The sequence below is a fragment of the Trachypithecus francoisi genome, unplaced genomic scaffold (assembly GCF_009764315.1).
Source record: "Trachypithecus francoisi isolate TF-2019V2 unplaced genomic scaffold, Tfra_2.0 Lachesis_group0, whole genome shotgun sequence".
Lineage (NCBI taxonomy): Eukaryota > Metazoa > Chordata > Mammalia > Primates > Cercopithecidae > Trachypithecus > Trachypithecus francoisi.
The window spans coordinates 126,189,551-126,217,537 of NW_022681453.1; the positions used below are offsets into that span (position 1 = coordinate 126,189,551).

A 27,987-nucleotide genomic window follows, 5' to 3' on the forward strand; every position below is an offset into this window, starting at 1 on the left:
GCTGAGGTGGGTGAATCACAAGGTCAGGAGTTTGAGACCAGCCTGGCCAAGATGGTGAAACCCCAACTCTACTGAAAATTTTAAAAATTAGCCAGAGGGTGGCAGGTGCCTGTAATCCCATCTACTCGGGAGACTGAGGCAAGAATCTCTTGAACCTGGGAGGCTGAGGTTGCTGTGAGCTGAGATTGCACCACTGCACTCCAGCCTGGGCAACAGAGCGAGACTCCATTTCAAAAAAAAAAAAAATGGCCGGGCACGGTGGCTCAAGCCTGTAATCCCAGCACTTTGGGAGGCCGAGATGGGCGGATCACGAGGTCAGGAGATCGAGACCATCCTGGCTAACACTGTGAAACCCCGTCTCTACTAAAATACAAAAAACTAGCCGGGCGAGGTGGCAGGCGCCTGTAGTCCCAGCTTCTCGGGAGGCTGAGGCAGGAGAATGGCATGAACCCGGGAGGCGGAGCTTGCAGTGAGCTGAGATCCAGCCACTGCACTCCAGCCTGGGTGACAGAGCGAGACTCCGTCTCAAAAAAAAAAAAAATTAGGCACAATGGCACGTGCCTGTAGTCCCAGCCATTGGGGAATTAGGGAGGCTGAGACAGGAGAATTGCTTGAGCCTGGGAGTTCCAGGCTGCAGTCAGCTATGATCGTGCCACTGCATTCCAGCCTTAATGAGATCTGATCTCAAAAAAAAAAAAGTATATTTTTTTATACTTCGTCATTAGCTTTATACAAGCTATATTTTAATAAATTAACCAGAAATGTCAAATGAGTATCAGTCACAGGATTATTTTATTGATTCTATCTAAAGTTTTATCAGAATAGTTTCTGATTGTCTCTTTTCATTGTAACAAAGAGAGAGCAGAGTATGGTTACAGTTTTATGCTAATGATTCCCCACATTAGATTAAAAACCTAGCATTTTGTTCTTTTCTTGTCTCCATCATCATTCACATGAAGGAGAAGTAAGAGTTGGCAAACAACTCCATAACCAAACTACCCTGAGGCAGTTTCCTTCAAATCACTCCCAAGAATAGATATTTATGACATTCAAATAAAGGGTCTTTGGGAGCAAATTAATTTATTGGGGGGAGAGGGAGTTATGGGGAGTATTTTAAATTATTACTGCCTGGATGTGATGAAGAAATAAAAAGTAGTATAATCCAATAGCTCACTATCCTGCATTTCTTTGCTTCTCTCTATAGAATCATTTTAGAATAAGAGTACCCCTGAATATAATAGCAGTAATATTTCAAGAGAACTCAAATTGTTATTGGACTTTATAATAAAATAACAATAGAGCTAACTAGTGACTCCTCCTGAAGTAAATCTCATAATGAAGTTAGACTGAGTTCTGAGACATTCAAGAAAAAGTTCTGGTCTTGTTGCTAAAGATTGCCACCCTTCTAGAGCCTACGTAAAGTTCAAAGAGATGGTAGCCTTGTCTGCCACAGGGAAGGAAGATAGTTCCTCAGCCTACATAAACCATTGTAGGTCAAAAAGCATATCATTCAGGTCAGAAATGAGATTGTGACAACAAACAACTTCAGGATTTTTTTTTTTGAGTCGAAGTCTCACTCTGTGGCCCAGCCTGGAGTACAGTCAAGTTTCAGCAGTTCTCTTGCCTTGGTCTCCCGAGCAGCTGGGACTACAGGCACGTGCCACTGCACCCAGCTAATTTTTTGTATTTTCGGTGGAGAGGGGTTTCACCATGTTGGCCAGGCTGGTCTTGAACTTCTGACCTCAGGTGATCCACCCACCTCGGCCTCCCAAAGTGCTGGGATTACAGGCATAAGCCACCATGCCCAGCCAGGATCTTTTTAAATTCTTGCCAAAACAAGAGTTTATATCCCACTCATACTGTATGCCTCACACTGATTAGTGGGGTGGTTGTAGGAGGAAAAGAAAACATTTTAGAAAATAATAGCCAGAATTTTTCCATATTTGGTAAAAACTATAAACCTATCAATCCAAGGAGTTCAACAAGCCCCAAGCAAAGACCCCAGAATAATACTGGATAGAATTATCCTAGCTAGCTGTTTCAAGTACCAAAAGTTAAACTAGCTTTATAAAAGTAAAAGGTACGCTGGGCGTGGTGGCTCATGCCTATAGTCCCAACACTTTGGGAGGCCAAGGCAGATGGATCATTTGAGCCCAGGAGTTTGAGACCACCCTGGGCTACATGGCAAAACACAGTCTACCAAAAATACAAAAAATTAGCCTGGGATGGTGGTGTGTGTAACTATAGTCCCAGCTACCCAGGAGGGTGAGGTGGGTGGATCACCTGAGCCTAGGGAGGTTGAGACTGCAGTGAGCCATGATCGTACTACTGCAGTCCAGTCTGGGGGGCAGAGTGATACCCTGACTCAAAAAAAAAAAGTAAAAGATAAATTTATTTAATAATATATGATTAAAATGTTGAAATTTTAGTAAAATAGCTATTTAGAAAGCTCTGTATTTGTCTTTAAGCATTCTGTAGTCTAAAAGGTGAAGTATATATGGTGGTAGTGTGAACATTTAAGTAAACTTCTTAAACTTTTCTGTGCTTACAAAAACAAAAAATCAGATAAGTGAATATGAAGTTACTAAAAAGATAGAAAAGTAGATTTTTAAAATTCTTACTATTTGTTTCAAATCTGCTTCCTTTATGCTAAATTAGATGCTTTATGATTTCTTCGTGTTATGAGTATCTCCCAAAATCAGAATCAATTTGGACTATATACACGCACGCAACCATTTTCTAGAAACAAAGAACTTAATTGAGCGTGTGTATATGTGTGTATGTTTGTGTGTTGTGGGATGAATGAACTTTAGAAGAAAAGAGAAACATGCTTTATTTTGTTAGCATAGGGCTGAACAATTAGATTGGTAGGACATAGCTCTCTTAGAAAGAGTATAGAACACTTATTATTAATTTATGAGCACTTGTAAAGATTTAGGAGTAATAAAAAGTCTGGTACATTTAAGTAGATGTATCTTTAATTTTTCTTTTTTTTTTTTTTAAGACAGAGTCTTGCTCTGTCACCCAGGCTGGAGTGCATGGCACAAACTCGGCTCACTGCAACCTCTCCCTCAGCCTCCTGAGTAGCTGGGATTATAGGCGTCCACCACCATGCCCAGCTAATGTTTGCATTTTTAGTACTGATGGGGCTTCACCATATTGGCCAGGCTGGTTTTGAACTCCTGACCTCCGGTGGTCTGCCCGCCTTGGCCTCCCAAAGTGCTGGGATTACCAGTGTGAACCACCGCACCCGGCCTAATTTTTTCTAAATCATTGTGGACTTAAGTCCCATAACATTTTTCTCTGTGTTTCTACAATTATATTTATTACTGGGCATGGTAGTATGCGTCTGAAATCCCAGCTACTCAGGAGGCTAAGGGTGGCTGAGGCAAGGATCGCTTGAGCCCAGGAGTTCGAAGCTGTAATGCACTGTGTCATGCCTGTGAATAGCCACTGCACTTCAGCCTGGGCACATAATACCCTGTCTCTAAAAAATAATAATAATAATAACATTTGTTGTTTCTTTTACTTTTAGAATTCTTGCCAAATTTCCCCATTTTAAATATGTCTTCTTTCTATAAATAGACCATATTTTAAATAATCTTTGTCCATACTTGAGCAAAAATACTAGAATAAATGGAACTTATTTTACTGATGAAGTTTATTACTTAGTTTGGCTAATTAAAAATAGAATTTTTATACTGTTTTATTGTTGATTAAAAATTATTTTATTTATAATCAAGATTAGACCAGAATGATAAAGAAGACATTTGAAAAGTTTTTAAAGTTACTGTCTAACATATGAGCTTCTATCATGGGCCAATTGCTATTCTAATTCCTTTGCTTGTGTTATCTCATTTAATTTTATGAGATACTTATCAGCCTTATGAGGGTAGGTACTATTATTAGTCCCATTTCATAGAGGAGGCAAAAGACAAAGCAAGGGTCACACAGTTAGTGAAAAAGGGGAAATAAGATTCTACTCCAGTCTGATTTCTGAGCCCATACTCTATTCGTTATTATAATGTTATTTTAAAATACAAAACTGTTTATTGTATGTGGTTCTTTACAAATATGTTCACCAAAGACAGACATAATTTCACATGTAGCACCCAGTAAATTGAGGAAATTTGTCATTAAAATTTGAATAATTTTTTTATCTTGTTCACTTTTTGTAGCAGTGTTTTATTCTTCCCTTATGAATGTGAAGTTTTATTACCTTTTATAAAATAATTATTTTTCAATTCAAATACTTTATGTATCCATCACTTTATTTACCTACTGATTTATTTAGATTAGTGGATTCCTTTGGATAAAACTATATTATGTATGAAAGTAACTAAATATAATCATAATAGGAAATCTCATTTTACCTTATTTAGTTTTCCTTTTCTATTTGACTTTTATGAGCAAAATTATATATATATAAATAATATATATTCATAATATGTATTTATAAATATAAATAAGTTTTTTAGTGACATATGTAGCACACATGCATAAAAGTATACAAACCATAATTGTATAGCTCAGTCACAAAGTAAATAAATACCCATATCTTCTGCTTTTAACAAATGCACACATTTCTGTGGTTTTATTCCTAGAATTGGAGCTGGGTCACAGGGAATACATATGCTCACTTTTATTTGATTATGCTTTCCAAATTGGTTGTAACAAATTATACCCCCATACTCTAAGTGTATGAGATTTCCTATTACTGCATGACCTTACCACCCCTTGGCATCATCAGTCTTTATAGTTTAGCCATTCTTATGTATAGTGATATCTCCATAAGATTTTAATTTTCATTTTCTGTATGACTAATAATGACTCCCTTTTCATGTTTAACTATTTGAATATGATCTTATAAAGTGCCTTTCCAAACAGTCTCTTGCCTGTTTTTCATTTGGTTGATCTTTTTCTTGGTGATTTGTAGGAGTCATTTATATACTTTGAATGAAGACTTTTTTTGATACATTATTTTTTCTTTAAAATTTTACATAGGTGGAATGAATGGCTGAATTATGATATATACATTCCTGACCTTCCTCGTGCTGCTCGACTTTGCCTTTCCATTTGCTCTGTTAAAGGCCGAAAGGGTGCTAAAGAGGTAAAGTATTTCAAAAGGAACAATTATGTTTACTTTTATCTTTTTTTATTTATTTTTTTAGGTAAAGATAGATGTTTATTTGACAAATAAAACACATATAAATAAAGTAAATCTTTTTTTTTCTTTTTTTTTTTTATTATACTTTAAGTTCTAGGGTACATGTGTACAACGTGCAGGTTTGTTACATATGTATACATGTGCCATGTTGGTGTGCTGCACCCATTAACTTGTCATTTACATTAGGTATATCTCCTAATGCTATCCCTCCCCCCTCCCCCCACCCCACGACAGGTCCCGGTGTGTGATGTTGCCCTTCCCATGAATTATGTTTACCTTTAAAAACTCCTGATTATACCGCTGATTGAATTTTTTGACAAAATGGATGTTATTTTTTATTTAAGAAAATATTAATAAATCAAACCTATTTTTAAATTTTTAATAAATATAGAAGAATACCTTGGGAGAGCTTCAGGAATTTATTTATGATGAATGTGTTTTGAGTTCTTATTGATACCATTTTTAAAAATGCAAAGTGACTATATAACAGGCATTGCATGCAAATATCTCATGCTTGCTTTGGTTCATATTTTCTATTTATAATTAAAATACATGTAATTTCAAATGGGGAAAAAGGAAAGAATGGGCTTAAGCTTTGAAAAATCAGGTTTTTTTTTTTAGGTATTATATTCCCATTATTATAGAGATGATTGTTGAATTTTCCTTTCTGGCGAAGAAAAGTGTTTTGAAATGTGTTTTATAATTTAGACTAATGAGTATTTTTCTTTGTTTTTTAAGGAACACTGTCCATTGGCATGGGGAAATATAAACTTGTTTGATTACACAGACACTCTAGTATCTGGAAAAATGGCTTTGAATCTTTGGCCAGTACCTCATGGATTAGAAGATTTGCTGAACCCTATTGGTGTTACTGGATCAAATCCAAATAAAGTAAGGTTTTTATTGTCATAAATTAGATGACAGTCTAATTTATATTGACTATAGTGGCATTCAAACCTTCTCTCTTATGTATATATAATAGCTTTTCTTCCATCTCTTAGGAAACTCCATGCTTAGAGTTGGAGTTTGACTGGTTCAGCAGTGTGGTAAAGTTCCCAGATATGTCAGTGATTGAAGAGCATGCCAATTGGTCTGTGTCCCGAGAAGCAGGATTTAGCTATTCCCACGCAGGACTGGTAAGGCAAATCACTGAGTTTATTAAGTGTCAGTCATAATCTGTGGATTTAGGTACATACATTCTTTATGGAAAAGGATCCATGTATTTTACTGGCATAGATACTGTGAGCTCTAGGACCAATATTGCAATAGAATTAAGTTCTCTGTATGCTAATATTTTTACTGCAACTCTGCTTTTTTAAAGCCCTGGCTTGCCTTCATTCATTTAACAAATATTTATTGAGTGCCAACTATGTGTAAAGCACTGGGAAAGGCACTAGGTAATAAAGTCATGAACTAAACAGACTTTCATTGAGTATGCACTCTAATGGTGAAAATAGATATTAAGCAGATAAAAGCAGAAACATAACATTACAGTTGACCCTTGAACAACGTGGATTTGAACTACACTGATGTACTTATATGTGGATTTTTTTCAATAAATACATTGGAAAATTTTTTGGAGATTTGTGACAATTTGAAAATACTTGGAGACAAACTACATAGCCTAGAAGTATCAAAAAAAACTGAAGTTAGGTATGTCATGAATCCATAAAATATATGTAGATACAAGTCCATTTTATCATTTGCGACCATTTACAAATCTATTATAAAAAGTTAAAATTTATCAAAACGTACACACACAAACACAGACCATACATGGTACCACTCATAGTCAAGAGAAATGCAGAATGCATAAAGATGCAGTATTAAATTGTATCTGCATAAAATTAACTGTAGCACATACTGTACTACTGTAATAATTTTATAGCCACCTTCTGTTGCTATTGTAGTAAGCTCAAGCGTTGCAGATATACACTTAAAATGCTATGTAGGCTGGGCGCAGTGGCTCATGCCTATAATCCCACCACTTTGGGAGACCGAGGCGGGTGAATCACCTGAGGTCAGGAGTTCAAGATCAGCCTGGCCAACATGGTGAAATCCCGTCTCTACTAAAAATACAAAAAGCCAGGTGTGGTGACATGTGTCTGTAATCCCAGCTACTTGGGAGGCTAAGTTAGGAGAATCGCTTGAACCGGAGAGGCAGAGGTTGCAGTGAGTTGAGATCACGCCATTGCATTCCAGCCTGGGCGACAGAGCAAGACTTTGTCTGAAAAAACAAAACAAACAGAAATGCTGTGTAATGCTGATCATCTCAACATGAGCACTTCATCACTTCAGTAAATTGTTTATTGCAGTAAAAAGTGATCTCTCTCAGTTCTTGCATATTTTTTGTCATGGTTAGTGCAATACCGTGAACACTGAATAACACTATGAGGCCTGTAAGGAGAGCCTCTAGTGATGCTGGAGGTGCTCTCAAGAAGCAGAGAAAAGTCATGACATTACAAGCAAAAAGTTGAATTGCTTGATGTGTACCATATATTGAGGTCTGCAGTTGCAGTTGCCCTTATTTCAGACAGACAACTCATCTTGTAAACAGACAACATAAACTTTTGTTTGTTTGTTTTTGTTTTTTTGAGATGGAGTTTTGCTCTTGTTGCTCAGGCTAGAGTGCAATGGAGCGATCTTGGCTCACTGCAACCTCCGTCTCCCGGGTTCAAGCAATTCTCCTGCCTCAGCCTCCTGGAGTAGCTGTGATTACAGGCATGCGCCACCATGCCCAGCTAATTTTTGTATTTTTAGTAGGGATGGGGTGTCTCCATGCTGGTCAGGCTGGTCTCGAACTCCTAACCTCAGGTGATCCACTCGCCTCAGCCTCCCAAAGTGCTGGGATTACAGGCGTGAGCCACCGCCCCCAGCCAAACTTTTTTTTTTTTAATAAGATCTGGAATAAGTGGCTCATGCCTGTAATCCTAGCATTTTTGAAGGCCGAGGCAGGTAGCTCCTAACAAGAGAGTCAGCCCGAAGCTTTGAAGCCAGGCATTAACTTCTGTTCTATAGCTGTGAAAGTCCTAGATGGCATCTTCTTCCATTATAAGACTGTTTTGTTTACATTGAAAATCTGTTGCTTAGTGTAGCCACCTTCACCAGTTATCTTGGCTAGATCTTCTGGAGAACTTGCAGCAGCTTCTCCATCAGCACTTGCTGCTTCACAGCTTCTTTTTTAAACCTCTTAAACCAACCTCTGCTAGCTTCAAACTTCTCCTCTGCTGCGTCTTTGTCTCGCTCAATATTCATAGAATTGAAAAGAGTTATGGCCTTGCTCTGGATTAGGCTTTGACTTAAGGAAAAGTTGTGGCTGGTTTGATCTTCTATCTAGACCACTAAAACTTTCTCCATTTCAGCATTAAGGCTGTTTTGTTTTCTTATACTTCATTCACTGAAGTAGCACTTTTAGTTTTCTTCAGGAACTTTTCCTTTGCATTCACAACTTGGCTGTTTGGCACCAGAGGCCTAGCCTTTGGCCTGTATGGCTTTTGACATGCATTTCTCACAAAGCTTAATCATTTCTAGCTTTTGATGTGAAGCAAGAGACAGGGCACTCTTCCTTTCACTTGAACACTTAGAGGCCATTGTAGGGTTATTAATTGGCCAAATTTCAATATTGTTGTGTCTCAGGGAATAGAGAGTCCTGGGGGGGGAGGGGGAAGAGAGCAAGGGTTGGTTGGTAAAGAAGTTGGAACATACAACACCTATCGAATAAGTTCACCATCTTAATTGGCTCATAGTGCCCCCAGTTGCATCAAAGATCTTTGATCACAGATCATCATAATGTATAATAATAATGAAAAGTTTAAAATATTATAAGAATTACCAAAATGTGACACAGAGATAAAAAATGAGCACATGCATTTGGAAAAACAGTGCCAGGAGACTTGCTTTATGTAGGGATACCACCACAAACCTTCAGTTTGTTGGAAATGCAGTATCTGTGAGGTATAGTAAAGCAAAGCACAATAATACAGGATACGCCTGCATAAATACATTGTTGGTTAAGCTTGGAAGCAGAGAAAACAGCAGGTCTTCACCACGTTATCCCAGGTTCCCCAGGAAAGAGTGTATATAAGATGGAATTTAAATATTGATCTGGTTGTCTAATCTTGGCCATAGCTTTGGAACCACAGTATAACAAGTTTCAAGAACCATTAACTCTCCCTGATTTCTCAAGGGCAAAGGTGTCAATGCCAAGAGAAGATGTTTGTGTTCATTGGTGTTTCCAAATATATTACTTTTTCTTTGGCCTTGTTGGCTATAGATAAACCAGCCAATTAATTTTGGGCCAAGTAGTCGAAAACACATGTATCCCATTAACAGTAACAGCAGCACCAAGACCTGGTATATTGCACTTAGGAATCCTAATTTATTGATTCATAGCTGTGTTCTCAGTAAGGCGTTTACCACTACTTTTTGGAAAATGAATTATCTTTTCTGCATATATAATTTAAAATATATGGCTTTATTTTTTGAACAATTCTAACTTTGTAAGGATTGATATTTGATGACTATTCTTTCTTAAAAGAACTTTTATTTCAAAGAAAAGAAATCTGCTTATTTTATAGTAGAATAAAACTTCTATTTTTCAGTTACAATTTGTATCTATTGGAAACTTGTGAATCTAAGATACGACATGGGATCTTATTTTTTCTGTATCTTAAATATTTTACTATTTCATCATTCTAGAAATTATTTTATCCATATTCATTATTTCCAACTATGCTAAAAGAAGACTAAAATAATATGAAAATATAAAAGAAGGATAGAATAGCCTAGAAGGATGATAAAATAGTGAAGTAAATCATCACATTACATCATCCTTCAGTTTTCTTATTGCATTGCCCAGTGTCTTGCATCATCTTTCCAGAAGTATAGAAGAAATCTGCAGACACTGTCTTTGTAATTTTTTTGTTTGTTTGGTTGGTTTCTTTCAGACTTTCATTGGACACTTGAGAATCAGAATTTTTCACTTTTCACCTAGAATGATGACAGATGAAAACTGATCGAGGAAGATATTTCACAAGCATTAGACAAATCGTAATATGAATGCAGATAGATAGTAGCAGCCTAGAGCAGTTTCCCAACCTCAGCACTATTGACATTTTGCACCAAATAATTCTTTGTTGTAGGAGCCATCCTGTGTGTGCAATCCAGGATGTAGCATCCCTGTCCTCTACCCTACTGCAGGCCAGTAGTGCCATCCTGCTAAGTTATGGCCATCAAAAATGTCTCCAGACATTAGCCAAGGTTCCTGGGAGGTCGGGGGACATAAAATCACTCTAGTTGATAACCACTACTCTAAACGCTAGTCATGGTGAAGTTTATTATATAAATGAAATGTCAGATGACAATACCTAAACTGTCTCTTAGTTATCTTAAGTCTTCTCAAACTCAAGATAATGAGTAAAGAATATATTTGTAATAACAAAAAGGAAATTTGATAGTATTTCTAAAGACAAAAAGGAAATTTGTATTCACATTCAGTTAGTCATTCCACCGGAATGACTTCATCACACAGTATTTTGTGACAAGAACTTGAACAGCTTCATGTTTTACAATATTCTTTTCATCTTTTACTATATGCACCAAAATTTTCTTTTTTAAATTTTCTTGAACCTCTAAATCTACTTTAACAATTTACCTGATACACTGTTTAAATGGACAAATGGTGAAAGTAGCTGTGTATACAAATGTGACTAGAAGGAAAAAAATGATGTAGAAATAAAATAACTCCTTGAGCGACTGATTCTGATTGGTATTTACAGAGTAGAAATGTTTTGCAGTTACAGAGAAAAAAAGATGGCCCTTCCTTCAACAGTTATGAGCCGTCAGAGTTTTCAAAAATACTGCATTTTGACAATGTAGTTTCTAGTTTGACAATGATATATTTATCTTCAAAACCAGGAAAATGTAGATAAGAATTTGGTTTTATAATATTTACATCCTTATTAAAATGTCTAATAAAATTGTTTTCCCCATCACTTTATTCTTTAAGTTATTTTACATTTAAAATGTAAACAAATAAAAATAAGTAAATAAACAGTAGCAACTTCTTTTCCTGGTAAATCGTGGATTGAGTATGTATTCTCTCTTTCCTGGACTATTGCAATAACCTCCTAACTGGTCTCCCTCCTTTCACAGAGAAGCCATAATAATCTTTATGAAGTACAAATCAAATCATGGTATTCATTCTTTAAATAGCTATCAATAAAAATAAAATCCCAACTTTATACACTGGCCTCCAAATTTTATGTGGTCTGAATTCAGCTTACATTTCTTCTCTCCCTTGTCTATTGCCCATCAGGCTCACTGGCTTTCTTCCTTCACACCAAACTAGTTATTTCCGGGGTGGAAGGAAGGCTTTCAGTGTTTTCTCCATCTGCAATAGTCTTTCCCTAAGTAGTGTGGATAAAGGTTCCTTCTTGTTACTTGAATCACAAATACTATGTTCTCAGTCATTCTCTGTTACATCGTCCAGAGTACCTTATATCAATTTTCCAATATTTTTTTTTATTTGATTTCCCACTATAACTGAGGCTCTGTTAGTGCAGAGTCTTTTACTGTTTTGTAATCCCAACAGCAAGAACAAAACAAGGGGTACATAGTACATATTTAATAAATACTTGAACAAATATGTGCCAGTAATATTTCTTCATCCTGCTGAATAAGTTAACAGCATATAAACACATACAAACCAGGTGGCATGGATGTCTGCTTTCATTTTTAGCCACTTAGAAATATATGTAACCCATCCTAAGGGGTTTATATTTGTTTTGCATAATACGTTAATATGTACTCATTGTTCATTATACAGTTAATATATCTATATTTGCAGGGAATATACATTGCTTGAAATTACACAAAAAAATTATTTTTAGTTTTCTAATATTCAGGATACAGTGTTTTAATGGGGGTGTTTTTCATTCTTTTTTTCTTACTGATTTCTACTTTTTAAATTTGAAAGCCTTGCAGTGATCATAAGGATCTGTTTAGGCAAAGAACATGAAAGAGTTTACATTTTTATTATTTTAGTGTTTCTTACTCTCATATCAAAAACAGTCACAGATAAGTTAACAAGATCCTCGTCAGGAGGAAAAGTAAATTGTTCACTACCATCCTCTAGTATCCTAATCTGGTCTTGTTGTTGGCTATCCAGCAGTTACTATTCTGTGATTGGTGTAATATTAACCAAATAAATTACTGGATTTGTTCCACAAATATTATATCTTAGATTGGTTCTTTCCTGTCTCTGAAAATAAAGTCTTGCAATGAGAATAAATTATTTTACAACAGTTAATTAGTGATGTAAAGTTTATTGAAAATTTATTTGCTTTTTTTGTAAATCATCCGTGAATCCAGAGGGGAAAAATATGACCAAAAAAAACTACATAAGATATCATTTTATTTTACAGAGTAACAGACTAGCTAGAGACAATGAATTAAGGGAAAATGACAAAGAACAGCTCAAAGCAATTTCTACACGAGATCCTCTCTCTGAAATCACTGAGCAGGAGAAAGATTTTCTATGGAGCCACAGGTAAGTGCTAAAATGGAGATTCTCTGTTTCTTTTTCTTTATTGCAGAAAAAATAACTGACTTTGCTGATCTCGGTATGTTTTTACCATACCTATTAGAATAAATAAAGCAGAATTTACATGATTTTTAAACTATAAACATTGCCTTTTTAAAAACAATGGCTGTAAATTGATATTTGTAGAAAATCATACTACATTGATAGTTGGCACTTGTTAAATGCTTTTTCTTACTCTGAATTCCTGATACGACTTTCTTTAGGATTGTTTAAAATAGTAGTTTTAGGTCAATTTAGATATGATTTAGTTGGTCTAGATATTATAATTTTTAGGGTTTCCCTTTCATTTTTCTTTTTTCTTACATTTCTTCAAATAGTATAATGCCTTATTTTCATTTATGAAGAAACTACCCTGCTGTTGGTGATACTGGTACATTTAAATAAACCAGTTGCAGTGCATTTCTGCAGAAAGTCCATTAAGACATAAATTTTGTCCAGTAACCATAGTAGAAGTAGTGACTGTATGATTCATTCATGTTGCATAAGTAGGTGAAAAATATGAACTATATAAAGAGTGGTATAACATATATTCATTATTAACTATTAACTAAATTTAAGTACTTTATAATCCATTTGCATTTTCCTTTTGTGTTCTTTGCCATTATAACTGTGCCTAAGTATGTATGTAAATATATTTCCAACTGTAGTGTTAAACACTGATGTCCTTTGAATTTTAAAAAGGCTAGTAATGTAAGAAGTTTGGGACTTCTTACAGATTGCATATTGAGAAGTTAGACATGTAAACCTTTTGAATAGCATGCAAGAGTGTTTATTTTTATTTTGTTTCTCCCACACAGACACTATTGTGTAACTATCCCCGAAATTCTACCCAAATTGCTTCTGTCTGTTAAATGGAATTCTAGAGATGAAGTATCCCAGGTAAATGTATGTTTGAGAACACTAGATAACTGTTGTACAAATTGGTATGTCACTTAAATTGTTTTCTCTCAGAAAGTCTGCATAAATAAAAGAAATGAAATAGACTAATAATAGTAATATAGTGTAGAAAAAATACCCTTAACATTATTTCCACAGATAAAACTAATTAGAACTGTAAATTCTAAGGAGATTATTTATCTAAACTAATTTTAAAATTAGAAGTTAAGGCAGTGTTTTAGATGGCTCATTCACAACTATCTTTCCCCTTTAAATATGATTTATTGTCTTTCTCATACACAGATGTATTGCTTGGTAAAAGACTGGCCTCCAATCAAACCTGAACAGGCTATGGAACTTCTGGACTGTAATTACCCAGATCCTATGGTTCGAGGTTTTGCTGTTCGGTGCTTGGAAAAATATTTAACAGATGACAAACTTTCTCAGTATTTAATTCAGCTAGTACAGGTAAAATAATGTAAAATAGTAAATAATGTTTAATTAAAATAGTAATTTATTCTAGATCCATACAACTTCCTTTTTAAAAACCTGCACTAACTAGTTTTATGCTTTAGAAAAAAAAAATATTTATGACCAGTAATAGCCACTTTCTTTCTGAAAAAATTTTCTTTAGCTCAGCCATGCAGAAACTGACCCTGATTTGTTTTTTGTTTTTGAATCACCTAGGTCCTAAAATATGAACAATATTTGGATAACTTGCTTGTGAGATTTTTACTGAAGAAAGCATTGACTAATCAAAGGATTGGGCACTTTTTCTTTTGGCATTTAAAGTAAGTCTATTTTCCCATTAAATTCTTAAGGTACATATTACTTGCTTTCTTAATAGATTTACAAATATGTATTACTTGTATACTTTTGTTTATGTTTGACTGGAAGAGTTTTCCATACTAAAAGTATGTTGTACCAGTGATGAGCTTCTCAACTTTTGCTCTTTGAAATTTAAAAAGTAATAAATTCAGAACTAAATTTTAGTCATGAATGAGAGCTGAAATATTTTTAAAGATTTTTGTTCTACTTAAGTAAAATTTTCTAGGTCCAGATGAGTATTGCTGTAGGTTTCACTGTGTGTGTGGATTAAAATATCTCAAAAAAAAGAAAAAAATATTTTACCTTGAAATTCAGAAAAATAATGTCAAACTCCTATGGTTCTTACTGAAAAACAAGCTAATTAAGAATAAAAAATGTTTTGTAGAATGTGATACATCTAGTAGTCAAAAGTTACAGATCATAAACCATATAATCTTGCATAAATTTAGAAAGATTTATATCTAATATGATATTTTAAGTGTTAAAATTTAAAATTGGAACCCAGAAGTTAAGTTGAAAACAAGAAGCATAGGCGTGTGTCAGAAGAATCAAATAGCATTCATTGAGTGCTTTGTTCCCTCCCTCTTCATTTGATTATTTTTGTGCTCAGTTTCCTTTTTTCATGTTTTTATATCTTGTACTGAGATTAGTAAATGAAAACTAGTTGAAATAAATCTAAAAACTAGATGTTTATTTAATCACATATTCAGGAACTACCTGAAACTCATACTGGTTTTGCTTCTAAATTACAGGTTTTGAATAATTTTATTAGTGTGATTGTAACATTTATTGGATTTCGAAAATGAGTGTTTAAATTGTTCAGCAAAGATTATTTGTATACTCATTTAAGACTATTATATATACTTTTAATTTTGCATGATTCTTTTAGATCTGAGATGCACAATAAAACAGTTAGCCAGAGGTTTGGCCTGCTTTTGGAGTCCTATTGTCGTGCATGTGGGATGTATTTGAAGCACCTGAATAGGCAAGTCGAGGCAATGGAAAAGCTCATTAACTTAACTGACATTCTCAAACAGGAGAAAAAGGATGAAACACAAAAGGTGTGTACTCTAGTTTGTGTTTGAGACTCTTTTCATTGCAGTGGGGCAGAGTTGTTTAGAAGCCCAGTGTATATACAGATCATGGATGGTCCTTGGAATCAAGCAGATTAGGATTTGGAACCAAGTTCCACTGCCTCTCAGCTGTGTAGTGTTAGACACATTATGTAGGCTCTCAAGACTCATTTTCTTTGTCTGTAAAATGGGAATAGTACCTGCTTCGTAAGGCCATTGTGAGAATTAAATTACATGAGTTATGCAAAGAACCTGTCACAATCCTTGGAACATAGAAAGTGCCCAATAAATGTTAGATCCCTTTACTTTCCCTTCCTTTCTCTTATTCAGGTCCCTAAGTATTTACAGTGATTATTTCCTTATTATGTCATTTATTGTCTCTCAATAATGACCCTGAAAATGAGTGGAAAGAAGTTAGTTTTTACATTTCCAAGTTTAAAATGGATTTCGAGTCACTCAGTATATATATCACACACTCTAGTCATCTGCAGTCTAGCTTAGTATAACTAAGAGTAGAAAATATAACGTAAACTTTTTTTTTTTTTTGAGACAGAGTCTGGCTCTTTTGCCCAGCCTGGAATGCAGTGGTGCAATTTCGGCTCACTGCAGCCTTGACCTCCTGGGTTCAGGCCATCCTCCCACTTCAGCCTCCCGAGTAGCTGGGACTATAGGAGCATGCCACCACTCCCAGCTAATTTTTGTATTTTTAGTAGAGACAGCATTTCGCCTTGTTGCCCAGGCTGATCTCCAACTCCTGGACTCAAGCAGTCCGCCTACCTTGGCCTCCCAAAGTGCTGGAATTATAGGCATGAGCCACTGTGTCTAGCCCAATGTAAACTTTTTTATGACCTTTTCCTACACCCTAATCTTTATTCAATCCAATCCACCAGATCCTAAATTCACCACCTCTTACACTTAAAAGGAAGCTCATTCCTCACCTCTAGTGAAATGAAAACAAAAAAAAATCGTTTATTAGTGAGTCCCCAAAGGACAGAGAATGTAAGTTAGCAGTACTGAATGAATTTTTCCAACATCTTCATTACTAGTACTTGAAGGAAAAAAAAAATTTAAAAGAAAGTTACTGTATTAATGTAAATGTCATACAGTGTGTGAGTTGATTTTATTGAAGTGTGATATATAAATTCAAATATAGGATGTTAGAAAATAATTGTACTCTTTCTGATAGTGGAATTTGTGGGCAAGAAGGGACTAGATAGCCTTGGAAGAACAAAATTTATTGTATTTATATATTGTAACTGAGCTAAGAAAAAAGAAACTAAATTTTAGATACATTTGTAAATACAGATGTTCCTCGACTTATAATAGGGTTATATCCTGATAAACACATCATAAGTTGAAAATATCTTAAAGGCAAAAATGGGCATTTTGTAGATGTGTTGGGATGCGAAAACGCAAAACACAGTATCCAAAATATGCTGGCCACACAGTACACTGTAGAGTATTGGTCGATTACCCTCATGACTGCATGGCTGACTGGGAGCTGCAGCTGGCTGCTGCTACCCAGCATCTCAAGAAAATACTGTGTTGCATATCACTAGCGTAGGAAGAGATAAAAGTTCAAAATTTGACGTATAGTTTCTACTGAATGCATGTAGGAAGAGATAAAAGTTCAAAATTTGAGGTATAATTTCTACTGAATGCATGTTGCTTTCACACCATCACAAAGTTGAAAAATCGTTAAGTTGGAGACCATCTGTATAGGCATTTCTTCTAAGCTGGAGTTTTAATGTCACAAATTGGCTATAATACAATGGATTAATTAGGAACATGAAATTCATTACTCAGATCATTATTGGCTTAAATGAGATTTTGATAGGGAACCAAGATTGCAGTCATAGAAACAAGAGCAGTTACTTTGAGTGGCTTTGTGTTTTGTCGTAACAATGAGTGATAAAATACATGAAGCACTGTGCTATTAGAGTTGTCAGTGATAGAAATGCCTTTACGTGAACAAGAGCTATCTAGTCAGTGATGACTAGATTTTCTAACTATTCATTTATATATAACAAGAAGAAAAATAAACCTTATTATTTAAATTCCAACATGAAAATTAATTTATTATTAATTCCTGACTCCTAACCACTTTTTCCCCCTACTCACATTTTATATTTTCAAAAGGTGAAGGTTTCCTAAAATAAAATCCCAGCTATTGTGTGGTAATTCAGCAGTCTGGGCTCTGATTTGAATTGATTAAAAAGAGATATTGTTTTGTAGCCACAACTAAAACCTGAATATAATATGAGACTCCATGTAACAAATGTTTTTATAAGTCCTTTTCCCAACAATTTCTTTTAGCCTCACTAGACCACTTTTACCTAACAATGAGAGTATGAATGCTGTGTTTTCTTAAAAGCCTAAAAGTAAGGTTATTAAGCTAATACAACATGGTCTCCTTAGTTTTTCCTCTAGAACACAGATCAGCAAATTTTCTTAAAGGGCCAGATAGTAACTGTTTTAGACTTTGCAGGCCCATGTGGTCTCTGTCTTAACTATTCAACTCTTGCTATTCTCGTAAAAGTAGCCAATGTGTAATGAATGGGTATAGCTGTATTCTAATACAACTTGACTTACAAAAACTGGCAGCTGACCTGCCGGCCATAATTGACTAGCCCTGCTCTACAGCCAAAAGCATCGCTACTATCACCAAGTAGATTTCATCTTACAGGAAGGGGTACACAGTGCTGCCAGTCTTGCTTCTGTCTCTGAGTGTTGCTGCTCTGTGTTGTAGAAACCTTCTTAATTAGAAGGCAGCCAGTCTAGGATGTAGATTCAGAGACTATACAGTACTGAGGTTCTCATGTGTAAAAGAGATTAGCAGTTAGTTTTACCTTTTATTAAGTCAGTTTCTTACTGTTACTATCCTTTTTTTTAATCAGGTACAGATGAAGTTTTTAGTTGAGCAAATGAGGCGACCAGATTTCATGGATGCTCTACAGGGCTTTCTATCTCCTCTAAACCCTGCTCATCAACTAGGAAATCTCAGGTACTGTCTTGGGGGTTTCATTGATACATTTAAATAAATACCTTTTCTGGATAAAATCTTGAGAAAAGTCAAAATGTCTATTATAATTAGAATGTTCAATAATCTATGCTTCTTGCTGTCATTCTCCTACCCTCAAAATAAGAGTAGTAAATTATCTTAAGTTCAGTACTGCCTTTATTCAGAATGAGTTTTTACTACTTAAATAATAGAATTTAAAACCTTCTATGGCCAGAATTTCTGTTATCATAGGATAAGAAATGGAAATGTAATATCTGTAAAACTAATGGTATATCTCTATATGTTTGTTGGAAATTCATATGCAATTATATAACTTCTAAAACTTTTAGTATTTTTTTATACTCCTTAGAAATGGATTCCTAAATAAAAATGGAGGAGAAAGTTTTAAATCTTTGTAACACTTCAAAAAGCTGTATGGTATTTATTTATATTTTAAAATAAATTTGAGGGTAAAGGAATAATAAAGCAAAGGTGCCTAATAGAGTTTTTAACTATTTTAAAGGCTTGAAGAGTGTCGAATTATGTCCTCTGCAAAAAGGCCACTGTGGTTGAATTGGGAGAACCCAGACATCATGTCAGAGTTACTGTTTCAGAACAATGAGATCATCTTTAAAAATGGGGATGGTAAGGAAGAGTATTAATGAGCTTATGATGCATGTATTTAGCTATCTTTTTATACTCAGGATATTTATGAACCATGAAAACTATTGAAAGCCATTTAAGGAATACATACATGTGATAAAATACATAATATTAATCAGATATCTTGACCTTTGAAATATGCATATATAATCAATGAAAAGAAGAGAAGTACTAGGCTTAGATCAGAAGTCCTGAAATCAGTTTTTTGTTTTTTCTTTTTCCTGTTCCCTGCCTCCAACCCCCCTCTCGTGGACCTGTGTAGAGAAGTATTTTTTGTTGTTGTTTTGGTTTTTTTTTTTTTAATCAGTTTCTAATTATCATTTGCTTAGCTTTGTGAGTATCCATTCATTCCATAAATATTCTATGTGCTAGGCCCTGGAGTTTTAGCAGTGAAGAAAACAGAATCCCTGCCCTTTTGGAGCTTACAGCCTAACAGAGAAAAGAGGGACATTAAATAAATAATCATAAAAATGAAATTACAAGCATGGTACAAAGGAAAAGTGTAATCTGCTTAGGAACCATATAAAAGAAGGTACTTATTTGGAGGAAAAGGCTATCGGGGGAGTGAAGGAGGATCCATGGATGGGTTTTCAATAGGAAATGACATTTCAGCAGGGAATTCTGTTGATCCCAATATTTTAATATAAACATATGTTCAAATTTAAGGATTCAGAAAAATAATTACTATAAATGCTTTAATTAAAATTTTTCATGAGATACATGCTCACTTATCCTACATTGTTATTCAAATATGTTTATGCAAAGACTTTAAAAGTGTATTTAAGAATCAGAATATTAAGAGCCATTTGTAGTGGTGCATGCTTGTGATCCCAGCTACTCTGGAGGATTACTTGAGCCCAGGAGTTTGAGACCAGCCTGGGCAATGTAGCAAGACCCCATCTCAAAAAATTATAAATTAATAAAGCTATGTAAAGGCTTTGAGTGGACATACACACTCATTTATACATTTTTTTAAAAGAATCAGAATATTGCTTTCCTGTAGTTTCTTTTGAAGATAAATATAGCTGTATTTGTTTTTCATTTGAAAACCATGTGATGGCGTGATCCCCAAATTTGCATCTGTGGCATTAAATGGTGATACGTATTATTTGAATTTCAGATTTACGGCAAGATATGCTAACACTTCAAATTATTCGTATTATGGAAAATATCTGGCAAAATCAAGGTCTTGATCTTCGGTAGGTAACCAGTAAGGCAAACTGTATGTTGAAAGTTATCCTGAAAAAGTGAACTATTAATAATTACAGAAGCATATAGAGTCGTATATCTAAAAAGAAATGTATGCAGTAGTAATTATCAATAGTTGATCACACTATAGTACTTTGATGTATCCTCCTCTTACTTGACTTAGAATAGCTAAATTATATTCAGCTAAGTAAAAAGAGCTAAGAAGCTAATAAACACTCTGCAACTGCCTCTGGAGTGTGACCATTAGGAACAAGACAAAGGAGACACACAAGACCCCTGTTTTCATTCAGAAGTTAAGAGTTTAAAAGAAAGTTTCATAATGGAAATTTTCTAATTCTAAAGTTGTATACATCCTCAAATACTGGAATCAGTTTTTCAGCAAAATTATGCAACCAGCTAATCTTAGAGTTTTTACCAGTCTGTTGGTTTCTACCCAACTTTCCACAATATCAGTATTATCACCAAGTTTTCTGTCGTGCTTCGTCTTCTCCTAGTCATTGTTGCTTCTGAAATGTTCTTCCTTATCTGACTTGTCTTTTTGCAAATCCATAGTCATTCAGGCAAAGCCCACTCTCTCCAAAGTACTTTGGCCTATAAGTGGACATAGAGTCAAGTCTAGCTGTAACAACAGGGTACATTTAGTAGGAATTGCAGGTAACACCAGACAAGGGCTTATTTGTTTGCCTCTTACAAATTTTAAGAGTAGCTAGTATACAAAAATGTGTCAGTGACAAATAGTAGTACCTTTGTATTGGAAAGAAGAAAGTGGACATTTCAAGTGATAACACTAAGGCACAAAACTGTTATCAACTTCAGATTCATAACTCGTGATACATTGCTTAACCCCTGCTGCTTTCCAAAGACAGTTAATGTTATATGAATCTAATTTCATTTTTTGGTATTATTTGCTGTGTCGTGAGAGATCCACATGCTACTACTACCACGTCCCCCAAAGGAATAGACTGTAAAAAAGATTGTAGAGCTAAGAAAGAGTAAAGGAGGTAACTGTGTAACCCTAGTTAATTACATTAATTGTAAATTAGTGACTTTGCAAAAAAGATTCTAAAGTTAAGATGATTAGAATTATTAATGGTTTTTTAGTCTTTTATTTTCTGAATATTTTTTAACTTAAGTAAATGTAAGTAAAAATTTTATTTCAAGTTTAACTTGAGATTAAAATTATTTAAGTAAAATCATAACAGCATTTTTATTTATACTTGGCAAAACTATAATTCATAATCGGGTTAATTTTAACCCTGCTTTTTTTTTTTTTAATAACAGGACTTGGAAGACAATTGAATTCTTTGAACTATGAGCATGTTCAACAGTGATAAAAACATAAAATAAGAAAGAATGAGCAGGAGTACAACCTTAAGAAATTTCCCGGCCGGGCGCGGTGGCTCAAGCCTGTAATCCCAGCATTTTGGGAGGCCGAGACGGGTGGATCACGAGGTCAGGAGATCGAGACTATCCTGGCTAACACGGTGAAACCCCGTCTCTACTAAAAAATACAAAAAACTAGCCGGGCGTGGTGGCGGGCGCCTGTAGTCCCAGCTACTCGGGAGGCTGAGGCAGGAGAATGGCGTGAACCCGGGAGGCGGAGCTTGCAGTGAGCTGAAGTGAGCTGAGATCCGGCCACTGCACTCCAGCCCGGGCGGCAGAGCGAGACTCCATCTCAAAAAAAAAAAAAAGAAATTTCCCTATTTACCAGGGCAGGTAGAAGAAAAGATTGTGTAAGAGAAGTCATCAAAAGAAGTAGGAGTACTAGAGGAATTGATTGACAATTTGTAGGGCCAAGGGCTTCAAGGGGTTTAAAAGAATGAGGTCTGTGAAAAAGCACTTGGATTTAATGACTCATGATTATCTTTAAGAGTTTACTCACTAGAGTGGTAGGTGTAGAAGCTAGGCTACAAGGAATTAAGTAAGAAAATGAAAATAAGTATAGACTGTATTAGGAATTTAAGAAGTAAAGGAAAGGTGGAAAGAGTGGAGAGTAGCTTATGAGAAGAACAGAGCAAGGAAAATCAAACTTTGGATACTCACGTGTCAATCTGAATGTTAGGTGCTTTTTTTCATTGTCTCTTTAAATCCTCACATCTGCACCCTTGACTACATGTCCTATTTAATTTTCTATGTGAATAAATGAGAGGTATCCTAAAAAGCATTTGTGTCACATCCCCAAGTATTATGGTTGTATCAAAGGGAAACATTTGTGAGATTATTTGAGTTGTGAGCTGAACTAGCTGCTGTTTTGATGGAACACGATTTTTACTTAAAAAATAACTAGTAGGCAAGCTATGGTTATTCAGACATGGATATCTGGCAGACATTATCTTAAAAATGAACAATATGTGCCTGTCTCTTTGACGAAAACAACTGTGACAGTATTTGTTGCCAATGATAAAATTCAAGCTTGCAACAAAAATTTCATTAGAAATTCAAACTTAGAATTTTGAAAATTCTAATTTTCAGTATCTGCCTCTGAACCTAATAGAGTCCCTAAACTTAACATCTTTCTAATGAGATTCTTGGTAATATTAACAATTGTGGTTTTCAGTATGGTATAATGAAAAGTATCAACATTTGAAACATCTACAAATGGCCATGTGCAGGATACTATAAAATCATGTATGGGTAAAAGATCCATTGAAAGGCAAGAAAGACAAATTGATTTTAATGTAACTGAGTATGAAAAGTTTATTGATATGGTTTTAGATTACATATTGCAACTTAAGAAACTTACCAAGTTTTGGAATAGTATCAAAGAAAAATACCACAATTGTCTGAAAAGTCTATTATAATACTCCTTTTTCTACCTATCTTTGTGAGGCCAGATTTTCTTTATATACTTTAATTAAAACATTGCATTAGATTGCATACAAAAGTATATATGAGAATCCAGCTGGGTACTATGAAACCAGACATTTAAAAAAATGTTTAAATGTGAAAGAATGTCACTCTTCTCGCTACATTTTTTAAATGCATTTTTTTTGTTTCATGAAATACGTTATTTATATTAACATGTCATGGTTTGTTGCTTTTAAATGAATTAGTAAATATTTAAAATTTTTATTTTCCCTATTTCAATTTCTAATATCAGTAGTTGTAATTCACATAACTAAAAGCTCTTTGGAGTCCTCAGTAATTTCTGCAAGTGTAAAGGAGTCCTGAGACCAAAAATTTGAGATCTCCTGCCCTATAGTTTTATTTCGATATCAGTTAAACATCTTTACATTCACCCATATTTTTAAAGTCATAAATGTTTGTAAAATTTTAATTGCCACGATAATTTTCTTAATGCTTTTCTGATAAAAGTTCAGCACTTTCTCAGTTGAAGGTCATAATAAATGATGACAGGTAATTTTGAGGATTATTCCAGGAGTATATTTATCACACCATAAAAAAGAAAATTAAAATTGGGGAAAGGCAGTAAAGGTCATGCATGACAAATTTACTAATAAAATACTCATGTTTTGGCCTATTAAAAATATTTGCTATTTTAAAATTCCATCATTTAATTGTAAATGTGTTGCTCGTCTTTCAGAATGTTACCTTATGGTTGTCTGTCAATCGGTGACTGTGTGGGACTTATTGAGGTGGTGCGAAATTCTCACACTATTATGCAAATTCAGTGCAAAGGCGGCTTGAAAGGCGCACTGCAGTTCAACAGCCACACTCTACATCAGTGGCTCAAAGACAAGAACAAAGGAGAAATGTGAGTTGTATTATTCTTTCTTTCTATGTTAGTCTAAGTTTTTGTTAGATGAGTCTGTCAGTGTTTGTGTATTCCTCTGACTTAGACCAGAGAAAACAATTGTACTTTCTATGGAAAAAACTATGTTCAGCCTTTGAAATATTTGACATTAATGGGTTTAAATGATTATAATTACTTTTAATTTAGTAAAATCTTAAACATTCATTTTAAGTGTTATCTAAAATGTATTGTTACTGCTTATTCTTTTTAAAACAAATGAACATTGCACATTCAAAATTTTATTTCTAATTCATTGTTAAAATGATTAGAAAAAAATAATTTTAATGAGATGGTATTTTTTCACTATAATAAGAATTATGCTTTGGTCAGGGAACATCTGGAAATTTCCTTAGAAACCCATGAAAACTTCACAATCTCAAAATCTTTGGACATAATTACCTTATTCCCTGTTAGTGATTGTTTTCATTGTTTAAATAGAAGCTTGTACCCTTTTTTCTCAAGTTGGCCTGAAGCACTTTTATTTCCATACTACTCATGAGGTGTTTATTTCTTTGTAGATATGATGCAGCCATTGACCTGTTTACACGTTCATGTGCTGGATATTGTGTCGCTACCTTCATTCTGGGAATTGGAGATCGTCACAATAGCAACATCATGGTGAAAGACGATGGACAAGTAATGGTTTTCTCTGTTTAAAATGTTTTTGGTGTTCTTAATTTATTAGTTCAAGACATTTTGTATCTGCATATGTCAAACTATAACATAATTTCTTACTTTTGAAAGCTGTTTCATATAGATTTTGGACACTTTTTGGATCACAAGAAGAAAAAATTTGGTTATAAACGAGAACGTGTGCCGTTTGTTTTGACACAGGATTTCTTAATAGTGATTAGTAAAGGAGCCCAAGAATGCACAAAGACAAGAGAATTTGAGAGGTGAGCTCAAGAAATTAAAAACACAAAATAAAGAGTTCTGGCTGCTGTATTAGAAACAACCAATATTTTCAAGCCATTTTAAAATAATAAATGTTGGCTGGGTGTGGCAGTTCACGCCTGTAATCCCACTCTTTGGGAGGCCAAGGCTGGAGGATCATTTGAGCTCAGCAGTTGAAACTAGCCTGGGTAACATAGTGAGAACTCATGTCTACAAAAAAAATATTAAATAGCCAGGCATGGTGGCATGCACTGTAGTCCCAGCTACTCAGGGGGCTGAGATGGGAGGATCACTTGAGGCCAGGAGGTTGAGGTTGCAGTGAGCCATGATCACGCCACTGTACTCCAACCTGGGCAACAGAGTGAGACCCTGTATCAAAATTAATAAAAGAAGTTATTTTAACACTTTAACAAAAACTATTTTCTGTTTGTTTTTTATTTTATTTTATTTCAATAGCTTTTGGGGTACACGTGGTTTTTGGTTATGTGGATGAATTAAATAGTGGTAAAGTCTGAGATTTTAGCGCACCTGTAACCCAAGTAGTGTGCTTTGCCCCCAATATGTACTTTTTTATCCCTTACCATTCTTCCCACCCTCTCCCTTCTGAGTCTCCATAGTCCATTATATCACTCTGTACGCCTTTGTGTACCCATAGCTTAGCTCCCACTTACAAGTGAGAACATAGTGTATTTTCAGGTTTTCCATTTCTGGACTCCAGCTCCATCCCAGTTGCTGCAAGACATTATTTCATTCTTTTCTGTGGTGGAGTAGTATTCCGTGGTGTAAATGTACACTTTCTTTATCCACTCATTGGTCAGTGGGTACTTACGTTGGTTTCATATCTTTGCAATTGTGAATTGTGCTGCAATAAACATACGATATGCATGCAGATGCCTTTTTGATATAATGACTTCTTTTCCTCTGGGTAGAGGGATTGCTGGACCAAATGGTAGATCTACGTTTAGTTCTTTAAGAAATCTCCATACTGTTTTCCATAGAGGCTGTACTAATTTACATTCCCACCAGGAATGTATAAGCGTTCCCTTTCACCACATCCATGTCAACATCTGTTGTTTTTTAACTTTTTAATTACAGCCATTCTTGCAGGAGTAAGGTGGTATCTCATTGTGGTTTTAATTTGCATTTCCCTGATGATTAATGATGTTGAGCATTTTTTTCATGTTTTCATGTTGTTATATATCTTCTTTTGAGAATTGTCTGTTCATGTCCTTAGCCCACTTTTTTTGTTTTCGTTTTTGTTTTCGTTTTTGTTTTTGTTTTGAGACGGAGTCTCACTCTGTCGCCCAGGCTGGAGTACAATGGCATGATCTCAGCTCACTGCAACCTCTACCTCCTGGGTTCAAGCGATTCTCCTGCCTCAGCCTCCCAAGTAGCTGGAACTACAGGCACCCACCACCACGCACGGCTAATTTTTGTATTTTTAATAGAGACGGAGTTTCACCATGTTGGTCAGTCTGGTCTTGAATTCCTGACCTCAGGTGATCCACCCGCCTCACCCTCCCTAAGTACTGGGATTACAGGCTTGAGCCACTGCGCCCAGCTTTAACCCACTTTTTGATGGGATTCTTTGTTTCTTGCTGATTTGAGTTCCTTATAGATTCTGGAAATTAGTCCTTTGTTGGATGCATAGTTTGCGAGTATTTTCTCCCATTCTATGTGTTGTCTATTTTCTTTGATGATTATTTCTTTTGTTATGCAAAGGCTTTTTAGTTTAATTAGGTCCCATTTATTTTGTTTTTGTCGTATTTGCTTTTGGGGTCTTAGTCATTTATTATTTGCCTAGGCCAGTGTCCAAAAGAGTTTTTCCTAATTTATCTTCTAGAATTTTTATGGTTTCAGGTCTTAGATTTAAGTCTTGGATCCATCTTGAGTTGATTTTTGTATAAGGTGAGAGACAGGGATCCAGTTTCATTCTTTTACATATGGCTAGGTGGTTTTCCCAGCACCATTTATTAAACAGGATGTCCTTTCTCCAGTTTATGTTTTTGTATGTCTAAGATCAGTTGGTTGTAAGTTTTTGGCTTTATTTCTGGGTTGTCCATTCTGTTCCATTGGTCTATGTGTCTACTTTTGTGTGTATCTCCTGTTTTGGTAATTACAGTTTTCCAGTATAATTTGAAGTCCAGTAATGTGATGCCTCCGGGTTTATTCTTTTTGCTTAGCCTTGCTTTGGCTATTCAGACTCTTTTTGGTGGGTTTCATATGAATTTTAGGATTTTTTTTCTAATTCTGTGAAAAATGACGTTGGCAGTGTTTTGTAGTTTTCCTTGAATAGATCTTTCACCCCCTTGGTTAGGTATATTCCTAGGTATTTTTTTGAAGCTAAAAGGGCTTGCGTTCTTAATTTGATTCTCAGCTTGGTTGGTAGTGGTGTATAGCAGTGCTACTGATTTGTGTACAGTGATTTTGTAACCTGAGACTTTACTGAATTCATTTATCAAATCTAGGAGTCTCTTTTTTTTTTGAGAGAGAGACAAAGAGTCTTGCTCTGTCGCCCAGGCTAGAGTGCAGTGGCGCAATCTCAGCTCTCTACAACCTCCACCTCCCGGGTTTAAGCAATTCTCCTGCCTCAGCTTTCCAAGTAGCAGGCGTGCACCACCATGCTCAGCTAATTTTTGTATTTTTTAGTAGAGATGGGGTTTCACTTTGTTGGCCAGGCTGGTCTTGAACTCCTGACCTCAGGTGATCCTCCCGCCTCAGCCTCCCAAAGTGCTAGGATCATAGGAGTGAGCCACCACACCCAGCTGAAATCTAGGAGTCTTTTGGAGAACTCTGGGGTTTTCTAGGTGTATGATTATGTCATTGGTAAACAGCGATAGTTTGACTTCCTCTTTTCCAATTTGGATGCCAATGTGGGCTTCCTTGTCTTGTTCTAGTTCTCAGGGGGAGTGCTTTCAG

The 27,987-nt window shown here is 35.2% G+C and overlaps 1 protein-coding gene across 4 annotated transcripts in view; it reads left to right on the forward strand.

Annotated features, from left to right (window-relative positions):
• The window catches only part of PIK3CA (phosphatidylinositol-4,5-bisphosphate 3-kinase catalytic subunit alpha), a 90,969-nt gene that overhangs the window by 56,676 nt on the left and 6,306 nt on the right, over positions 1-27,987 (forward strand). For 3 of the 4 annotated variants that reach the window (XM_033211754.1, XM_033211756.1, XM_033211755.1), the window contains exons 7-20: positions 5,005-5,110; positions 5,906-6,058; positions 6,169-6,303; positions 12,592-12,716; positions 13,568-13,649; positions 13,950-14,114; positions 14,334-14,437; positions 15,364-15,535; positions 18,445-18,551; positions 19,072-19,193; positions 20,332-20,410; positions 23,965-24,135; positions 24,693-24,810; positions 24,919-25,070. In XM_033211754.1, the coding sequence (XP_033067645.1) occupies positions 5,005-5,110; positions 5,906-6,058; positions 6,169-6,303; positions 12,592-12,716; positions 13,568-13,649; positions 13,950-14,114; positions 14,334-14,437; positions 15,364-15,535; positions 18,445-18,551; positions 19,072-19,193; positions 20,332-20,410; positions 23,965-24,135; positions 24,693-24,810; positions 24,919-25,070 (1,791 nt within the window). The remainder of the gene's footprint in view (positions 1-5,004; positions 5,111-5,905; positions 6,059-6,168; positions 6,304-12,591; positions 12,717-13,567; positions 13,650-13,949; positions 14,115-14,333; positions 14,438-15,363; positions 15,536-18,444; positions 18,552-19,071; positions 19,194-20,331; positions 20,411-23,964; positions 24,136-24,692; positions 24,811-24,918; positions 25,071-27,987) is intronic. The other variant, XM_033211757.1, reaches the window with a different exon arrangement.